The sequence below is a fragment of the Phascolarctos cinereus genome, unplaced genomic scaffold (genome assembly GCF_003287225.1).
Source record: "Phascolarctos cinereus isolate Bilbo 61053 unplaced genomic scaffold, phaCin_HiC Scaffold_4;HRSCAF=312, whole genome shotgun sequence".
NCBI classification, from domain to species: Eukaryota; Metazoa; Chordata; class Mammalia; order Diprotodontia; family Phascolarctidae; genus Phascolarctos; species Phascolarctos cinereus.
The window spans coordinates 248,018,038-248,038,695 of NW_027555847.1; the positions used below are offsets into that span (position 1 = coordinate 248,018,038).

Consider the following 20,658-nt stretch of genomic DNA (forward strand, 5'->3'; position numbering starts at 1 on the left):
GGAGTGGGAGGAGGACAAGGCATCCAGAAGCCTTAGACCAGCATCTAAGAAACCTAAGGATGCGGACTCTAGGTCTGCCTCTGCCATTAACATGCCACGTGAGCTCCAGCAAGTTACTTAACCTCCGTCATGGAAAGAACATTCAACAACATCAAGAGATCTGGGATCTAACACTAACTCCTCCCTGTGTGACCTTAGACCAGGCACCCAGCTTCTCTGGGGGGGTCCATGGTCTAAAGCTGGACTTGATAATTACCAAGCTTTATGAATTGCTGAATCACGGAATAATCGTCCTTACTGACCTCTCACACACATCTCCAATCCAATAGGAAGCCCCCTCATCCATCCCAGGCCTGACTCAAGGGTCTAACACTCACTGAACTCTAAGCTTGGCTAGTCACTCTCATCCAGCCTTGGGAAGGGGAAGGAAAATATTTTCCCTGATGGGAGAAAGCACCAAAGTGAATCATTCTCAGGAGACAATGATAAAAGCAGGGCCCGTGACGACAGACAAGCTACTAGTTGATCAACTAGGAAAGATTTGGTTCCCCAAAAGGGGTAAAGGTAAAGAGAGACCTTACTGGATTCAGACAAGAGTCAATCTGGAGAGCTCAGTGGGGAAGTAAGAAGCAGGAGTCTAGACTCTCAGCCTCCTGCTCTGGTAACAAACACTCTGCCTCCCCTCCACTCCCAACACATATACAATCACTCAAGCCCTCTATCTCCCCAAAGTACACGTAACAGCAATTTGGAGGGGGGAAGCAAAACCACAGACGTCCCCCCTTACACACGCACTATAATCGACCTCTGGCATGTTTCTACAAAAGTAACAGACAAAAGAACATTGGATTAGAAGTCAGAACACCTGGGTTCCAAGTCTCAGCTTAATTTGCTGTGTGGCTTTGGGTAATAATCAATCATTTCCTCCCCTGTAAAATAAGGAAATCGGAGTCCACTGTGTACTGGGTCTTGTATACAGTGGGCATCCCATAAATGTCTGTGGAATGAAACGGTCTGCAGTGACATGAATAGAGGCACAATCGGTTGCTTTCAGGAGAGAACAGAGGCCTCTTGTCTCTTCTGTATCTAACCCCTTGCCCACCTGTTTGTACAGGGCTTTGGGTCTTCATCCTTTGTGTCAACTGGTGACCAGTAGGGTTGTCAGGTGTTCTTCCAAAGACATGTGGCTTAAGAAAAGTAGGCCCCTACTGTCTATTCCTGTCTATTCCCACTAACCTCTTCCTCCTCTCTGGAATCGCACGGCACATCAGACACTGTCTCATTAAAATTTTATGCCAGTAGCTCCTCTTTCCCCTACTAGACCATAAGAATTAAGATTTAGAGATGTTAAATGAATCACCCAAAGTCATGCAGCTAACAAGGGGCAGAGCCAAGGCTGAGCCCACTGTCATTTCAATGGTACCCCAATGCCCTTCTAGTGCCAGGCTGAGCTATTCAGACTGGATCCCACAGATAATGGAAAGATATATGCAATTTCTATGTTTAGTGGTTTATGCATGTTATGTAGAGACACACACTCTGCATCCCCCCCCATATCTAGTATGGTTCAATAAGTACTTCTTAATTATGACAGTGTCCCCCCAAAACATTAGCATAACTGGGGCTCCTCTTCCAAGTATCTCCTGGCCACTCTCTCAGTCCCAGCTAAGGGCCAGTGAGTCAGCTTGGAAAGTGAGGGGTAAGGAAGGAAGGTTTCAATCTCACTTAAGAGTGGTTTCCTAGGATGGACAGAGGAGTATAACCCAGGGGCAGATTCGGAAGAACCGCAAGGAAGACCTAGGAGTCCAGACTCCCAGGCTGCCTCCTTGTTCAAAAGATCTGAGATCTAGAGCTGAAAGGGACTTGAGATCATCGACTTTAACCTCCTCATTTTGAAGAGGGGGGAATCCGAGGCCCAGAGTAATTAAGTGACTTGTCCAAAGTCACACATAGTAAGGGGTAGACCTGCAATATGGAGCCAGGTTGTCCAACTGCAAATTGGATTTGGACTTCCACTACATGAGGGCTGCCTCTCCCCAGCTGGGGGAAGGGAGCTTTCAGCTGCCTGGGCTAGGGCCGACCCTGTCATCCCTGGGTGCACTGTGCAGTGGAAAATGCCCGCTTTGTCCACAGCCATACAGGAACCCTGATTGTGCCCACCCCTCCCCCACCCAGCAGGGCTAGGGGCCAGGAGTGGTGCCAGGGGAAGGGAGGTGGGAAGGGGAGGTCTGCCTGCCTCTCTGAGGTCTGACAGATAAGGACCTCCTTGCCTGACTAACTGGGGACCAGGCTGACTGACCAAGGGATGTCCAAAGCCTGACTTTCAACACAGAGACCTAATGTTCCTAAGAAGAAGCAAGATGGGGAACAAAGCTGGGGCTGGAAGCTTTGGCCTGAGAGCCGTTTCTGTTCCACACTTTAAATCATCCAGCAGGTGGTCTTAACAGGCTTCTGCGGGGAAGGGGGAGGGTGAAGGGGGAGGGTGAAGGGGAAGTCAGTCCCCAGGGGCCAGATGCCCATTCATCCTGGGGCTTCGGGGGATGTGGGTAAGGAGAAGGAACAGATAGCAGAAGTCCTAGCTGCATTCTCAGGCTAAATCCTTGGCTTTTTCCCTTGCCTATCCAGGACTAGGACAGGAAATTTGGCTTGAAAGCCTCTTCCCTAAACCCCTTTCAGGACTATTGGTAACCTCATCCCAAGCTTTGACATTCCTACCTCTTCCAAGCTTTAGGCCAAGAGTCTCTTCTCCCCGCCCTTCCCTTAACCTCCATCCCTTCCCCTCTCCAAGGGCTATCCCTAGCCTTATAAATTCTAACCCTAAACCCATAAACCTACCCGTATAATCTTATCCCTGTTACTCTAATCTCAACCCTTGTCTCCCAACTCCATGACCATAACCCCACCACCTGGCCTCATCTATCCTACCTAGTCCAATGTGGTAGGGAAAAAACTCACTTAACTTTCCGTCAGAAGGACCCAGTTCTAGTCCTGGATAGCTGTGAGATCAACCAGGTGACCCTGATAGATGGGGAAAGACATACGGATGCCCATGAGGAGGTGACAAGGCTCTGTGAACTGAGAAAGAACTCCAAAATCAGAAACCGCCCAATAAGGGATGTCCTATCCTTGGGTTGGTGAAGGAAGAGCCAGGGAGGTCTAATATTAGAACAATCACAACCCCAGCCCTTCCTCCATGAGCTGTGTGGGTTTCTCAACCACTCATACAATTAGCATTTATTAATCACCTATAACATGCTCGAGGCACTTCATCTGACATGTTTCCAGAGTTCTCATCCTAAGACTATTTTCATCCTATCATCTTTCCAAGAAGGTTTAAGAACTTTTCATTGTTTCCTTCCTTCTACCAAATCAAGTCCAGATTCCCATGCTTGGTACTCAAGGCCTTTTAGGGGCCCAATCGACCTTATTTCTTATATACTATAAGAAATGACAAGGTGATACCCTTGACCCTCTCTACCCCTAAACCTCCCCAAATACCTTATGCTTATTCCCATCTGTGAGCTAAATCTCTGCTCATCTTGCCTCCCCAACATAAAAAAAAATGTTTCCCTGGATCCAAATCCTACCCACCATTCAAGACCCAACTTCTCCCATCTACTCTTCCAAAAACAACAGCTGGCAAGATATTTTAGATCCAGCAGTATAGACACACACATCCCTGCCTTGTTGCTACCCTCTGGTTCCTGGGCAAAAGGGGGAAGAACCCACCTGTAAATTATGCTGAGTCAGCCTTACCTCTCAGCACCTTGGGGACTCCTGGGGCCACCTTGATATTGGCAGAGAGGGGAAAAGGATACATTTTGACTGCTCCAGACTTTGTACCAATGGCCATGATGCGAAGCTTGGGGTCATAAGCCAGAGAGCTGGGCTGGTTGGGGAATCCATGTTCCACAGTCTGGAAGGAAAAGGAAATAGCTGGTGACATTCCAGATCCAGGGAAAGAGTTACAGGGCCCCATGAGGGTCCCTACTCTTAAAGGGCAAGGGGCAGAGACACACAGAGATAGTTACACAGACTGCTTCAGACACATGCCCAGACAGACACACAGATACAAACTGATAAACAAAAAAATCACACATGCCTTTCCATTACTTACAGGATCAAGTCTAAACAGCTCAGCCTGGCACTGGAGAGGGAGTGTGTTACAGTGGACTCGGGATTCACACAGGCCTGAGTTCAAACCCTGGTTTTGCCACTTCACTGGTCAAACGATCTCAGATAACTCATGTAAACCTTGATTTCCTCATGTGTAAAAGGGGAAGACAACGCTCACGCTGCCTACCTCAAAGCACTGTTGTAAAGAGAGTCTTAAAATTCTATGTTAAACAGGTTTTTTTTCCTGCCTTCTCAATGGGTAGGGAAAGTAGAAGGTAGATAATTCCAGAACTGAAAATAAAATTGAATTAAAAAAATAAAATGCTATATAAATATAAAAACACCCCATACAACCCAGTCCCATGCCTAGAATGCCCTCCTGGACCATGCCAATCTCCAGTGATTCCAGCCTGCTCTGCACCACTCATTGGGTACAAGGAACAGTAAGTATTCTTAGCAACATCTGTCCCAGTGACCTTAGGCAAGTCACAGCTTCCTTACCTATAAAGTGAGAGGGTTGCATTAAATCACCTCCATTATCCCACTCTTTTCTAAATCTATCGTCCTTCTGTGATCAAAGATATTTTAAAAGTAGATTTTTATTGACGTCTTTTGTTTCTTACATCACCACATTTTCCCCCAGTACATCTCCCCTTCCCCAGGAGCCATCCTATATAAACAAAAAGTATGTTTTAAAGACAAAAAAAAAAAAGGAAAGGAAAAGACGAGGGGAAAAAAATCAGCCCAATCAATCAATACACTGGACAGAGTTTAAAAACACTTGGGGACTTCCCATCTCTCCCCAAATGGGTGCATTAGGGTGTCCTCTCAAAGCTCTTCATTGAAGTCATGCTTTGATCACAGATATTTAAGTATTTATTACGTGTGCAGGCTTTGCCTTATGAAGCTTAGAGTCTAATTTAGAAATATTAGATGACCTTCCATGTACGCTAATCATATCTCTAGTTTAGACTATACGCCCCTCAAAAGCAAGGCCTGAGATTTACAGCTCTGTCCTCCTACAGTATCTAGCCCAGGCCTGCATACTTAGTAAATACTTAAACATCTGGATGAATAAATGCACGTCTCTGTCAGGCCCAATACTGCCAGTAACTTTGTAAAGCCTAAACTACAGAAATTTACCCAGAAAGTGCCTGGCTGTGTTCAAAGACAGCTAAGCCAGGTGGCTAGATGGCTGGTGATCCCAACAGCAATCCAATAGGGAAAAGAGTGGCCCCACCAAAGCTCATCTCAGAGTTATTCTTCCCATTCTCCAAGAATAATTCTAGGTCAGTCCCAGAAGGCAGGGTCGGAGAGGCAGAGCTGTGCTCCCAGGCTGTCGTCACCTCAGAGGGCAGGGATGTGCCTAAATGAGCATGATTTCTCCTGACACTCCAGGGCGCTGATGTCCAGAAATTTCTCTAAACGTTCCCTCACCTCTAAGAGTAACAAGCTTGCACCAATCAGATCAACGATCAGCAAGATCCTTTATTCTGAAATTACTCCCTTCTAGCTCCAAGGGGTACTGATCAACAGCTCCATTGTCTGGTTGACCAGACCCACAAATGCCCACTATTTTCACAGATTCAGCTCTACCCCAGTTTTCCCAATTTGAAGAGGCCTACCCTCCTTCGGCCAGCCTGATACTGGTGTGGAAACCCACTGTGCCACAAATCACAGCCAGCATAAATCCAGTAGGCCAAGGGTCCCAGGTCACACGAAAAGGTAAATCTCCAGCTTTAGCCCCACAAAGAGGGCACAGAACTAGGTCAGAAGGGAGCATCTGTTCATCTAGCCCACAACTAGAAGGAGGCTGTCTAAGCCATAGGGTCCATCCCCCTGTCTCCAAGCAAGCCACACATGGCACAATTCTCTCTTCTCAGGAAAACTCTTCCTTCTGGCTAACCACAATCCTTCACAGAATTTAAGGCCAGAAAAGGCCCTCAAAACCAATCTAGTCTTACCCCTTCATTTTACAGGTGAGAAAACCAAGGGTCAGAGGTTAAGTCACTCGTCAGACAAAGGATCTGAACCTAGGTCTTCTGGACTCCAAGTCTAGCACTCTAAGCAATGTGGTATAGCACAGTGAATATGGAGTCAAGAGGGACCTACCCCTGAACTGCTAAATTTGACTTTTTATCCCCCTCAATCTTCATCCTTCTTGACCTCTGGGACATTTGACACTGTTGGCCACACTCTCCTCCTGGATATTTACTCCTCTCTAGTCTTTGTGACACTGCTCTGTCCACACTCTCCTTCTACACGTCTCACTGTTTCTTTGACACCTTACTGTCTTGTCACCCATGCCACCTCTCCCCGTGGGCATTCACCAAAGCTCTGTGCTGGGCCCTGTTCTTTGTGACCTCGATGGCTCCCTTGGGTTTAATTATCATCTCCATGTGAATGATTTACAGATCTATAAATCCAGCCTCAGTCTTTCTCCTGAGTGTCAGTCCCAGCTTACCAACTTCCTACTGGATATTTAAATCTGTATGTCCCAGAGACATCTCAAATGCAACAAATCCAAAAACAAAGCTTCAAAACTTTCCCCAAAAAACATTTCCCTCTTCCAAACATCCCCATTTCTGTAGAGGAGTGCTGTCAAATTCAAATAGAAAGGGATCCCTGCAGGCTGCATGACTTAGAAAGACACAAATTAACATTATCTATGATGTATTGTATTTTTGTTTATTTTGTTAAACATTTCCCAGTTACAGCTTAATCTGGTTCTGGCCTCACTAGAGTTGTGAGTTTGACACCTCTGCAGCAGAGGACACCACCATTTTTCTCCCATTTTCCCAGGCTGGTAACTCCCCAGTTGGTAACCCCAACTCCTCACTCTCTCTCATCCATATATATATCCAATCAGTCATCAAATCTTGCTTTTCTACCTCCACAACATCTCTTGTATCTGACCCTGTCTACTCACATAGCTAACACCTTAGTTCACTTAGATTAGCGCCAAGAATTACCTGAATGATCTCCCTGCCTCAACTCTCTCCCCTTTATAATCTATCTTCCACATAGCTGCCAAAGTGGTTTTCCTCAAGCACAGGCCTGACCATGACACTCCCCCTATTTAACCAGCTCTACTGGATCCCTAGTACTTCCAGGATTCAATTTTTCTTTCTTTCTCTTCCTTTAAGAAACAGCACAAGCACAACCTAAATGAAACCTTTATTGATCTCCACAACTGCTAATGTCCTTCCTCCCCAACTACCTTGTATTTATTCTTTTGTTTTTGGCAATTGGGGTTAAGTGACTTGCCCAGGGTCACACAGCTAGTAAGTTTCAAGTGTCTGAGGCTGGATTTGAACTCAGGTAATCCTGACTCCAGGACTGGTGCTCTATCCACTTTGCCACCTAGCTTCCCCTGTATTCTTTACATACATGTATATGTACATATATAGTTGTTATTCACTTCCCCTCTCCACCCTCCTTGAGGGCAAGGATTGTTTTATTTTTTTATATTTGTTTCCTCAGTGCCTAGTACAGTGTTTGACATAGTTAGTGTTTAAGAAATGCTTGCTGATTAAATTTCATCCATGCAGTTTGCTATCTGTGTAAAGAGCTCCTCCGAGCCTCCCTCATTTGCAAAATGAGGATACTAACACCTATAGTTACTATGAGGATACAATTAGATAACATGTAAAGCACTTTACAAACCTTAAGGCTTGTAATGTCTCTTCCAACTTTAAATCCATGGCTGGCTGAGCAGAGGACAGCTTCGAGGAGCTAAGAGGGCCCTTACAAGCACAAACTTCCCTTTCCTAGGACCTCCACCAACATGGAGCAGGGACTATGTCCGCCTCCTTCCTCTGCAAGTTTCTGGTAACTTTACAAGGTCTTCCTGCAACTCTGACTAACCAAGGAGCAGACACCTACCAAGAAGGACCAAGGGATGCCCAAGGCCTGACTCCCAACCCAAGAGTCCTACATTCCTGAGAAGAGGTGATGGGGAGAGCAGAGCGAGGGATGGAAGCTTTGGCCTGGCAGCTGTTTCCGTTTCCAACTTCAAATCATCCAGCAGGTGGTCTTAATAGGCTTCTTGGGACCTCGGACCAGCTGACGGAGAACTATAGGTCCATCCCCCAACCCACGTGGAGAAGATGCTTTGAAGTCAACTCCAAATTTCCTCTGGCACTTCTCATTTTGGGTGTCAAAGAAACCTCTAAGAATCCAGTAGGAGGAGGGGTTCAGACCTCCCTATTCCCACTCTCCTGTCTCATCTCCTCCTTCCCAACACACTTTCCTCCATTCCCAAAGGCACTGCTTCTCACTGCTCCAGCCAAATGCCGTATTTGTCTTGGATTGGGCTACAAACACATTCCGGTAACTAAAGGATGCCTTCCCTTGTTTCAGCCCACCCATACCTCTCCCTCACAGGACCCAGGCAGTGATGAATTCTGAACCCAAGCCAGACCTCCAAGAACTCAAATCCAGCGGCCGGCCAGAGGTTAAATTTCTCCTATTTGCTCCCCTCCCACAAAGTACAAACTTTGTCCTGGGCAGTGGTTTTTTTGGCCTCCCTATGAAAGCTCAACAAAGCAGAGCTTTCTGCATTCCCTGCCCCCCAACCCTAACACGTCACCTAGATAGGACTTCCCTAGTGGACAAGGGCAGCAATATGAGACCACCTAACAAACAAGTATGTATTGTGTTTCTCCACCCCCCCTCCCCCGCTTCCGTTAAAAAAAAAAAACTCCTCTGGAGTCAGAGGACCTCAGTTCAAATCCTACCTCTGACCACTATCTGTATGACCTTGGGAAAGTCACTTAACATTTCTGGACCTCAATTTCTCATCTGTAAAATGAGGGGGTTATATTAAATAGACTCTGAGATTTCTCCTAGCTCTAAATGTATGATCCTGGGTTTCCAGCTCTATGCTAAAGGGCATACAAGAAATTCTTACCTTCAGGGAGCTTATAGCCTTATTCTGGGGGAAAACAAGACACATAAGTAATAATACATTGAAACTAGAAGAGTGGAGCTAGTCCAATCCTTAGGGTCCCCAGGAGCCATAAGCGATACACTGAAGCTATAGGGAGGTAGATTTCAGTTCCCTGTAAGAACTTTCTAATTATTAAGAGCTCCCCTCCCCCTCAATGGAATAAATGGCTTCATGAAGTAATAAGCTCATGAATATAATACCACGAAAACCATAATACTCACGAATATCACGAGGGCAATAATCAAATGTATTCAAGCAATGGCTAGATCTGACTGTCAGGGATGCTGTTGAAAGGATTCTTGGATTGGGTGGGAGGCTGGACTCAGAACAGAAACCTCTAAACTCCCCTTCCGACTCCTGGAGACGGTAGGTTTCTGCAGGGGGCGGGCTGGGGGGGCACCCCATGACTTCACACTCAGTACAGTTTCAGCCTGAGTATGCATGTGTTTGCTATCTTTCACCTCTCCCACCCAAGCTCCTCAGCCGGGCTATATTTAAACACAACTCCAAATGTGTCTAGCTAGCTCTCCCTCTCTCACCACACACCTCATTTCCAAGCTACAGCTCCCCCCCTCCCTGCACTTCTGGGGAAATGTTATCCTGGTACGGGCAACACTGGTGCTCCCCCAGTGCTGGTACTAGGTCACGAAGCAGCAGCAGCCAGGGAAACAATCCCCCAGGCTCTGGGCTAGCTCTGGATTCAATCAATGCCTGATGATGGGACTCCATCCCAGCCCCCACTACCCTCACCTTGACCAACCCCTTCCACTTCCTGGGAGGGAAAAATTAAACATTGTACTGCTGCTTTCACAATAACTCAGTGACAATGGGAAGACAGAGTGTTATGGTACAAAGAGGACCAGATTTGGAGTTAAGAGAATCTGGGTTCTGTCATTTACTATAGAGGGTGGCACAGTGGATGGAATGCTCGTCCCAGGAAGACCTGAATTCAAATTTGATCTCACTTCTGTGTAACCCTGGGCAAATCACTTAACCTCTCTTTGCCTCAGTTTCCTCAACTGTAAAATGGGAATAATGGCAGCACGTGCCTCCCAAGGTTACTGTGAGGATTCAATGAGATGATATTTGTAAAAAGCACTTAGCAAAGTGCCTGGCACATAGGAGGTCTTATATTAATGCTTATTTCCTTCCTGTCCTCAGGTTTAGTCTGGTCATCTCTCTTGGCCGGAGTTTCCTCATCTGTAAAATGATGAGTTGGACTGGATCTCTAAAGTTGCTTCCAGCTTTTAATATATGAACCTATGATCCCATTTCACAGAAGAGGAACATGAATCCCCGCAGCCACGTTAGTGGCACCAGAACCCAGTATGCCTGATGCCACCCTCATCTTCAACTAACAATCACTACCTGTCCATCCTGAGGTAAAAGCCTTAAAAGAGACCTATCTACTTATGTTGAAAATTCCCAACTCAGATAAACAGAAATGCAACACTTTGGCTTGCAGAGGGGAAGAAGTAATTAGCAACAAAAATTTTAGCGCTCAAAACTTTAGCTTTACTGGAGTTAAATTAAAGAAGAGGAAGAGATTCTTAATGTAAAAAGGTGCAGGTCTGAATCACCCAACTTCCTCTAGCCCAAATGACCAAAACATTTTCTAGAATCCAGGTGACAAATTGTCAGGGGCAAGAGAGAAGGGCCGGTCAGTCACCTCCACAGCCCTTCCCCTGAACAGCTGCTCCAGAATAAAACAGCCTCCCCTTTCCAAGACTACTCTCACCCCTACATTCTCCCTGATCAGTAAAGATATTGAAAAGGTTCCTGGGAGATCAGAAGTGAGTTTTGACCAGAGAAATTCAGACTCTGTCTGGCCCCGCCCTACCCTACCCTCTACTTTTCTCTTACAATATACCCAACCTTTAACTCATCAATTCTCAAAATTTTTGGTCACAGGACCTCTTTATACACTTAAAAATTATTTTAACCCAAAGAGTTTTGGTTTATATGAATTACATCTATCAGTGTTTACTGTATTAGAAATTTTAAAATAGTTGTTAAATATTTATTTACTAATTCACTTAAACATAACAAAAACCCATTATCAGTTAACATAACTTTTTAAAATGAAAAACAACTATATTTTCCAAAACAAAATCACTGAGAAGAATATCATTGTTTTACATATTTTTGCAACTCTCTATGGCCTGGCTTAATAGAAGACAGCTGGATTCTCATATCCGCCTCTGCATTCAATCTGTCGCGATACGTAAATTTTGGTTCCATCTCTCCCCTCCCTGCTGTGGCTCAACTCTTTCAGAAGGCTTTGTACAATAGGTGCCTTCGCTTCCTTTCCTCTCTCACTGTCTTATTAACTCTCTAGAGTCTGGCCTCCAACTCCATCAACTCCTGTCACCAACATTACTAATGATCTCACAATTACCAAATCCAATGCCCTTTTCTCAGACCCTAGCCTTCCTGACCCATTTGTAGCCTTTGACACTGTCAATCATCCTATTCTCCTGGATATTCTACTCCAGGGGCAGGGAACCTTCAGCCACCCACGTGGCCCTCTAGGTTCTCAAGTGCGGCCTTTTGACTGAATCCAAATGTCACAGAATGCACGTGGATCCAAGGCCCCAGGTTCCCCACCCCCGTTCTACGCTTTTCCCTCCAGGTTTTTGCGACAGTACCCTCTGCTGGTTCTCCTCCTATCTATCTGACCACTACTTTTCAAGTCTCCTTTGCTGGCTCTTCACCTTGATCATGCCTCACAACCATGGGTATCTCACAGGACTCTGTCCTATACCCTCTTTTCTTCTTGCTAGAGGGACACTATTTCACTTGGTGATTGATCTTATCAATTCCCATAGATTCCATTATCTCTATGCTGATAATTCTCTATCTGCTTATCCAGCCCTAATCTCTCTCCTGACATTCAGTCTCCCATTTCCAACTACCTAATGGCCATTTCAAACTGGATGTCCGGTCAACATCTCAAATATGTCCCAAACTGAACTCATTATTTTTATTTATTTATTTTTTAAAGGCAATTGGGGTTAAGTGACTTGCCCAGGGTCACACAGCTAGTAAGTGTCAAGTGTTTGGTCTGAGGCCACATTTGAACTCGGGTCCTCCTGACTTCAGGGCTGGTGTTCTATCCACTGCGCCACCTAGCTGCCCCCTGAACTTATTTTTTTTCCCCAGAGTCTCCCTTCTTCTTAACCTCCTTATTACTGTTGACTCACCCAGGCTTGTAACCTAGGTAATCATCCTCAACTCTGGACTCTAGCTCCCACAACCAATCTGTTGCCAAGACTGGTCAACTTTACCATATATATTATTACCATTTATTAGCAAAATTGTCATATATACCCACATGTCTCCCATATGCCTGCTTCTCTCTCCTCTGACAGTGCCACCACTCTGGTGTGCTCCTCACCTTATGCCTAGACTACTGCAATTGTCTGCTGGTTGGTCTGTCTGCCCCAAGTCTCTCTCCAATCCAGTCCATCCTTCACTCTGCTGTCAAAGTGTTTTTCCTTTTTTTTTGTTTTTTTGCTTTTTGGTGAGGCAATCGAGGTTAAGTGACTTGCCCAGGGTCACACAGCTAGTAAGTGTCATATGTCTGAGGCCGGATTTGAACTCAGGTCCTCCTGACTCCAAGGCCGGAGTTCTATCTACTTCACCATGTAGCTGCCCCCCAAAGCGATTTTCCTAAACCACAGTTCTGACCATGCCACCTCCCTACTCAAGAAACTCCAGCGGCTCCCTGTCACCTCCAAGATGAAATATCAAATCCTCTGTTTAACACCGAAAGCCCTTCATAACCACCCCCTCCCTTTTCCAGTCTTTTTACACCTTACTACCTCTCCATCCTTCCCCTGCCATCTAGTGATGTTGGCTGGCCTTGCTGTTCCTCAAACAAGACATCTCCCAAGTCCAGGCACTTTCAATGGTTATTCCCGATACCCAGAGTTCCTCCTGGCTTACTTCCAGTCCTAGCTAAAACCCACTTTCTACAGGATGCCCTTTCTTCTTCCTTAAGATTCTAGTGCTTTCCATCTGTTGATTATTTCCAATTTATCCTGTATATAGTTTATTCGTGTATTAGTGTTTGCCTGTTGTCTCCCCCATTAAACTCTGGCCTCCTTGAGGTCAGAGACTGTCTTTTGCCTTTCTTTGTAAACCCAGGGCTTAGCACAGTGCCTGGCTTATTGTTATCGTTCCTGAGTCATTTCAGTAGTGTCTGACTCTTCATGATCCCACCTGGGGTTTTCTTGGCAAAGATGCTGGAGTGGTTCACCATTTCCTTCTCCAGGAATGGTTTACCATTTCCTTCTCCAGCTCATTTTACAGATGAGGAAACTGAGGCAAACAGGATTATGTGATTTGCCCCGAGTCACTTAGCTGGCAAGTATCTGAGGTCAAATTTGAACTCAAGTCTTGCTGACTCCAGGCCTGTGCCCTATCCACTGCTCTTGGCTTACTGATAAGCAGGTGTTTAATGAACACTTACTGACTGACTGGTTTAAGTATATGAAGGAAATCTGGCCTCACACAGATTTGTAGTTGGACAGGAGTATTTTAATAGGCAAATAACATCTTAGTATCTTTATGAAAACAGTTTTGACCTTCCAGACCCCCTGAAAGGCTCCTTGGGACTCCTAGGAGTCCTGGGGGCTACATCTTGAGTATTGCTTCTTTACTCTTCAGGAAGGCCCTCCTGTGGCCTCCAGACTTCTAGGAGTTACCTTGTGTGGCTGGCTACTCCGTGTTGAGAACACACAGAGCGAGTGGAGCAGGGTCTCCTGTCTTTAACATTAGCATTGCCCTAATTCTCCAGCCACATAATGATTCCGCTAAACTCTACTGGTTGTTTTCTAGCTCTGCCACCACGTATAAGGAGGAAAAGGGAAGAGCATAAATGGTTAGAGGAATCTGTCCTCTCTGCTGGGGAGACAGTTCAGAACCCCTGCCCCACTGATAGCGAGTGTGGGGAGAGTCAGCTTTGCACCAGGGTGGAGGAAAGTGGGCAGCACTGGAGCTAAGGAAATTTCCAGCCAATCCCAAGCCTGGGCTTCCCTGGAGTCCACAATATCTGTCCCTAAAATTCTATGGGAGGACTGCTGGTGACAAGTTTATATGGGTGTTCATGTCTGCCCTTCACTGGGCCCTAACCTCCCTGAGCCAAAGGGAAATCATTCTATTTTTGTTGTTGTTGTTTGCTTTTTGGTGAGGCAGTCAGGGTTAAATGACTTGCCCAGGATCACACAGCTAGTAAGTTTCAAGTGTCTGAGGCCAGATTTGAACTCAGGTCCTCCTGACTCCAAGGCCGGAGCTCTAGCTATTGTGCCACCTAGCCAACCCCTGAAATTATTCTAAAAACAGAAATAACTTGGTCCAAGGCGGTTGGCATCCCAACTGTGCTACTTACTGCCACATATGTAACCGAGGGCAAAGCTTTCGGCCTCCATTTCTTCACGCATAAAATGAGGACACTGATTCCTGTCGACACAGGCCAGGGTCTACCAGTCCACTGCTAATAGAGGCCAGTTGACTACAACTGAGACATCAACTCTGAGGGCTTCTTCAATTCAACAAGTATATATTAACCTCCTATGAACTAGATACTGTGCTAAGATGCAAGGATAAAAAAGAAACTGTAAAGTCAAAATAAAATCTATACACTATACAAGATAATTTAGGGGAGGAGGAGGAAGATGCACTAATAAGTGGAGGAATTAGGAAAGGCCTGCTGTTAGAGATTGCACTTGAACAGAGACTCTGGACAAGGACGACAGCCTCCATCTGTAAGCAAAGCCATGGAGATGAGAAATGGAAGGTTTAGGTATTGGCCACTGCAAACACAAGTGTTTGCTACCTGACTCTGAATTTCCCCCTTCTACCCTTGGACCTGAGTCTAACTACTAGTGTGACTTTGTGCAAGTCTTCGGTCCTCACTTTTCTCAGTTACAAAACTGGGGGCGGGGCTCTCTGCTTGTCTAGCCCTATACCTGTTACTTTGACAACAAGGATATCACTTCAGTTTGCTTCCCCAACACATCTCAGCCTGGAAAGAGGCTAGCCACATGTCCAATGTGCGTGAGAGAAAGTAGGATAGACTTGAGATGCTGAAGCCAAAGGACTGATGGGCAGGGGAAGTGAGGAAGGAGAAAGCAGGGGGCTCAGTTATACCTAGTAACCAAACAAAGTAGGGAGCCTAGCGGGACCACCAAAAATTGATTCCCACCCACTCTGACAAATTCTCTCCTCCTTCCTCACCCCAACACCATACCTCTGTCAGGACCAAGATTCCTCTACTGGCCCAAACTGAACTCCACATCAGAGCTCCATTTGGGGATCTTCCCATCTAAGGCACATTCCCTCACTTACCCTCTTCACAAGACACCTAGAATCCCAGAGAACTATAGATACCATAGGCCCTTCCCTCCCTGTCTAGCCCAACCTGGATGACTGGGAATTAGAGAATTTCGTTCTCTGCATGACATCACTCATTCACACCCAGATATCTATCCCTAAATAGAACCCACAAATATCAAAGATAAAAGGAAGAAATCTTAGAGATTACCTGGTCCAGCTTCCTCATTATACACAGATGAGTAAACTGAGGACCCAGGAAGGAAGTGACTCATCCCCGGTCACACAACTACTAGGTGACGGGGCTGGGATTAGAAACCAATTCCTGGGCCCTAGCAGTCTTATTATTATTTTAAAGAATCTAACCAAAGGTGGGTTTAAGTCCCCATCCCTCAGAATCTGCTAAAACCCCTAGGTACCAAGCTCATCAAAAGGAAGCAGACATACAGGTCACCCCTCATTGGCTAGAATACCTCAGGGAAGGAGAGAGCATTCTTCACAATTCTTTCCATCTGCGGATCTCCTCCCCCCTACCCCAGTCTCCATTTCACACCCCATTTCCTTAAACAAGGAAATGCCAATTTAACCAAATGATTAACTCAGAAGAAGGAAGAGGGGGAAGGGAATGCCTCACACTTCCACTCTACACTGCCTCCTTTGCCTTTGGCCTCTCTGCCCCCCAAAGGTTTATGGCAATGAGGGGCAGAACTATGAGAATTGTCATTACAAAAGGTCTGAATGTGGCCTCTGCTTTGAACTTATCCAAGAGCCCAAAGAAAGAACTGAAAAGAGGGTCAGAGCCTGCAGAGAATGATCCCACAGGGAGTTTCTCATCTCTGTATCACTGAAGTAGGAGTTAAGAGGTTGCTTACAAGCCTGTCTCAATAGCATTACAGAGTGTAGGGTCCTTAAAAGATCCACGCCCACCTCCACCTCCTCTCTCCCCCATGACATCCCATCTCCAGGCCCAGAATGCTATCCCTGCTTACCTCCAACTCTAGAAAGTCTTAGCTCAAGGCTCAATTGTTACCTCCCCACAAGAGACTCTTCCTCCAATGATTGTTTTCACTGGCTGACCCCTCCCACTAGAATGCAAGCTTTTTTTGTCTTTGTAACCCAATGGCCAAACAGTGCCTGGCCCCCTAAGAGAACTGTTGTTTAGTTGTGTCTGACTCCTCATGCCCTCATTTAGGGTTTTCTTGGCAGAGATACTAGAGTGGTTTGCCATTTCCTTCTCCAGTTCGTTTTGCAAATGAGGAAACTGAGGCAAACAGGGTTAAGTGACTCGCCCAGGGTCACATAGCTAATAGGTATCTGAGACTGGATTTGCACTCAGGAAGACGAGTCTTCCTAATTCCAGGGCTGGGGCTCTAACCACTGTGCCATCTAGCTGCCTACCTGGCCTCCTAGAAGACGCCTAATAAATGCTTGTTGAATTGAATGAGGGAACTGAGGCCTGAAGGGAAGTGATTTATTCAAGCTCACACAGTCAGTGGCAACATGGATGGCCAAACTATGTCCAAGGCTCTTTTGGTCACATCAAAATGCCACTATAACTCCAAGGCAGAGGTTGACAAGCTTTGTACAGTAAAAATGTAAAAAAATCATTCTTAGTTTGAGGTGAGCTAGCCCTTGGGCTATAGTTTGCCAAAGAGTCAGGCAACACTTCCTTGGGGGATGGGGTAGAAGAGACAGCTGTCTACCCTTTCCTAGTGATACAAAAGACCCCATTACAAAGCTTCTCCCCTTGTACCACCTGTGATAAAGATGGCCCCTAAAGAACTTTCCAGATTTAAAATTCTATGAAACTTCACACAGATATCCCACACTATGAAACTGTACCAAGTTTTTTTAAAAATGGGTTTTATCCAATGAAATAATTCCCAATTCAGTCAGGCAGGTATTCTTTCAAATGTCAAGCTCCCCCCCCACATAACCCCATGTTACCCCGGAAAGACACCATTAAATAAAGTAAGGCCCATCCTGTAAAATCTCTGGTTTGATTTGATACTGATGATCACCAAAACCTAGTCAAATGTGTTTCCTCATCTCTAATTTGGGTGACACTCCTTGGGGGCCAGAGGAGACCTCAGACAAGCTTCCAGCTGTATAACCTGCTCACATTTCTGGAGTCACCCAAAAGTTAAAAGTGGCTTACCTGGAAACACAGCTGGGGAAGCTTGCAATCTTTTATAAATTCTTCCCACAGGAGGGCATAGGATTCCTACACACACACTTTACACCATCTATCAGAGGATATTAGAATCTCATATCTGGGAAGAACTAACCTAGTCCAGCAGATGAGGAGACTGAGCCCATTGAGGGGAAATGGTATGCCCAAAAGGGACAAAGTGGTGCCAGAGCTGAGACTAACCTGGGACTGTTTTATCTGTCCAGAATATTGTTCCCCTCCCATCTCCTGCTCACAAATCATGGCCCCTGGTAACAAGATATCCCAGCCCCACTCTCCATCAGCCTATCCAAGAAACCTCCCCTTCACAGTTGCTCATAGATGAACTGCATCCACTCTTATTCAAGTCTCAAAGTAAATTCTGCCTCCTCCAAGAAGCCTTCTCTGACCACTCCTGCCTCAAATTCTACCTCTTTCCTTTGAAATTCTATAGAATTTACAATCAGAACCACTTACTTGATACTTGGCACATGTTATCTTTTCAACTATCTAGTTCCCCCAATTAGACTTTAAAAACTCTAAGCACAGGGGGCCTAATCTTAATTATCAGGGGTAAAGAGAAGTTCAATGGCTAGACCACAAGTAGAGGAAGAGAAGGGACAGTGACTCAGGATAACCATACAGACTCATAGAGTCAGAAAAGACCTTGAGGCCCATCTAGTCCAACACCCTTACAGATGACAAAACTGAGGCCAGGGAGGTTTGCCTAAGGTCACACAGACAATAAATGACAGAAACAGGATTTGAACCCAGATTCCCTTACTCTAGAGCTAGGCCACTTCCAAGTGGGGATCTCTGTCAAGACTGTGTTAGCTGGGAAAAAAACAGGGAAATCAGAGGGAGAAAAAAAAATCTGATATGGTATGGGTACTTCACAGTCTAACGCTGCTATTCCCAACCTGAGGGCCAGGGAGTTTTTGCAAGGAAACTCCAACCATCTCATTAGGCATCAACATAGTAAATAATAAACAAAGGTACCTTTTGTGGGGCAAATGTCTCTCACGTGCATTACTATTTTTCAAACATATGTAGGTGCTGTAATTTTTTAAAAAAAGATACAAACTTAAAAGTATTGCTGAATTCACAGTAACTTTGTTATCATGTATTTTCTCAATCACAGATAACAGTACAACTACCATCACGTAGGCGTTCACAATATTTGATGTTAAAAGAAGTCCTCATACTTAAAAGCCTAGAAACCGCTTGTTTAATAGAGAGATGACAGGCCTCTGAAGTGGGAGAGTTGGGTTCCTGGCTTAGCCACTTAATTGCTGAGTTCATTTTGCCAAGCTACCTTCTTTCAGAGTCTCAATTTCCTCACCTATAAAATGGGGATACCTATTCTCACCAGATCGTTGTATCAATTAGGTATTAAGTATTTTTAACCACAAACGAGACTTGTGAAACAGTCCACAGAGTTAGGGCCCCTACTCCCCAAGGGAAGTAGCCGACGACCCAGGTAGGGGGCAATTAATGTTCAAGAGTCATTGGTTTCAGGGTCTGTTTCCTTCTTCATCTCTCTGCTCCCACAACTACCCAGAGAGGCCAAAAGAAAAGTTAAGAGGGTTGCAAAGGAAGGAGACAAGGGTCAGAATGCTTGCCCTGGAGATTAGATGAACCACAACCCTAACTGAAAAGATTTGTTTCGGGATGAGGACAGGAGACAAGAGACCCAGGAGCAGAGTAATCAGACTGCTTTACAAAGAAGCAGGTCTGAAGTGTGTGTGTGTGTTGGGGGAAGGGAGCGGTACTGCTCTGTTTGTTTTCTCTGCCTGTGTCTGTGTGTTCCCTCTGTTCCCAGGCTGCCCCAGTCATCATCCTCTCTACCACCAAACCAGCCGCAAAAATCCCAACTACCTTTGCCCTGTCCAGCAACTCCCAGCATCAGTAAAAAAAGCAAAACAAACCTATATTTCCAGCCCTAAAATGCTGGGCTCCTATTCCGCGGACTCTCACTGGAGGGTAGAGAGGGAGGAAAAGGGAGTGAAGGCTGAGAAATAGGGAAAGAAGGCACAGAGTCCTTCCCCTCCCTCCTACACAGAGGCAAATTGTCCAGGGGGGGAAATATGGAGGGGTGTCGGGGAGTGGAGTGAGGGGAGGGGAGGGGAGTGGGGTCAGCTGAGATTTTGCATTCAGATCCCCAGTCCTAGAGTGAACCAGCTTCAAAGGGCCCTAGCTCCCACACCCACCCAGCACACCCACTTCCGAGGGGCAGGAGGGGTGTCTTTCTGCCCCAGGCTTTCTGGGGCTCTCGCTTCTCAGACTGGGACGCGGTTGGGGCGAAGAGCTAACTCCAGTCCCCCTAACGCCCCAGCTGAAACCCATCTGCCTGCCCCTCCTAGCCCAACGTGGCTGCTCCTCTCCTCCTTCTCCTCTTCCTCCCCCTTCCCCAAACCCACCCCACGCCCCTCAGCTCAGGCAGCTTTTGCACCAGCCCGGCCGCCGCCCCCCCCCCAGTCCATCCCCTCACCTTGTTAAACGCAAAGAGATCCTGTTTGATCTTCTCCCTCTGGGGGTCGTTGCCCTGCCGCCTGAACCGAAACTTCATCATCTTGGGCTGCGGAGCGGGACGTGGGTCTCAGGAGGAATGGTTCGGAAACAATGTAGCACCGGCCTCTTTCCCCCGCACCCCCCCATGCAAGAAGCCCCCAGCGCGTCCTCCTCGCGGGAGCCTGGGCATCCAGCCGCGCTGCCCCGCTGCAAAACCCGGGGGAACCCGGAGGCTGGGGGGGGGGGGCCGCAGGAGCAGGAGGAGCAGAAGTGGAAGGGGGGGGTTAGGAAGAGAAGGCGGGGAGAAAGAGAGAAGGTGGGAGTGACGGACGCGCCGCCTCGCCAATCAGCTCTACTCCCTGCAACGCCCTCCGCTCCCCCCTCCCCTCACCCCGCAACTCCCGCATCCCCGAGCCAGACAATGAGAGAGGCAAAGGCCCGGGGTTTGCCTGGCTCCGCTTTCCTACCCGGGTGAAGGAGCATGTGCCAAGGCCGCGCGCCTCGCTGGGAAATGTAGTTTTCCTGGGACCAAGGCTACGCCTGCAGATCGCGTGTGCGTGCGGGGTTGGGGGGT

General features: G+C 46.6%; 1 protein-coding gene across 1 annotated transcript in view; it reads right to left on the reverse strand.

The window, feature by feature from the left end:
- The window catches only part of LLGL1 (LLGL scribble cell polarity complex component 1), a 100,232-nt gene extending 79,786 nt beyond the window's left edge, over nt 1-20,446 (reverse strand). Inside the window, 2 exon segments of the mRNA XM_020967402.2 lie at nt 3,819-3,916; nt 20,065-20,446. Coding sequence (XP_020823061.1) covers nt 3,819-3,916; nt 20,065-20,145 — 179 coding nt within the window. The 5' untranslated portion in view covers nt 20,146-20,446.
- Between the last annotated feature and the right edge of the window lie 212 nt (nt 20,447-20,658).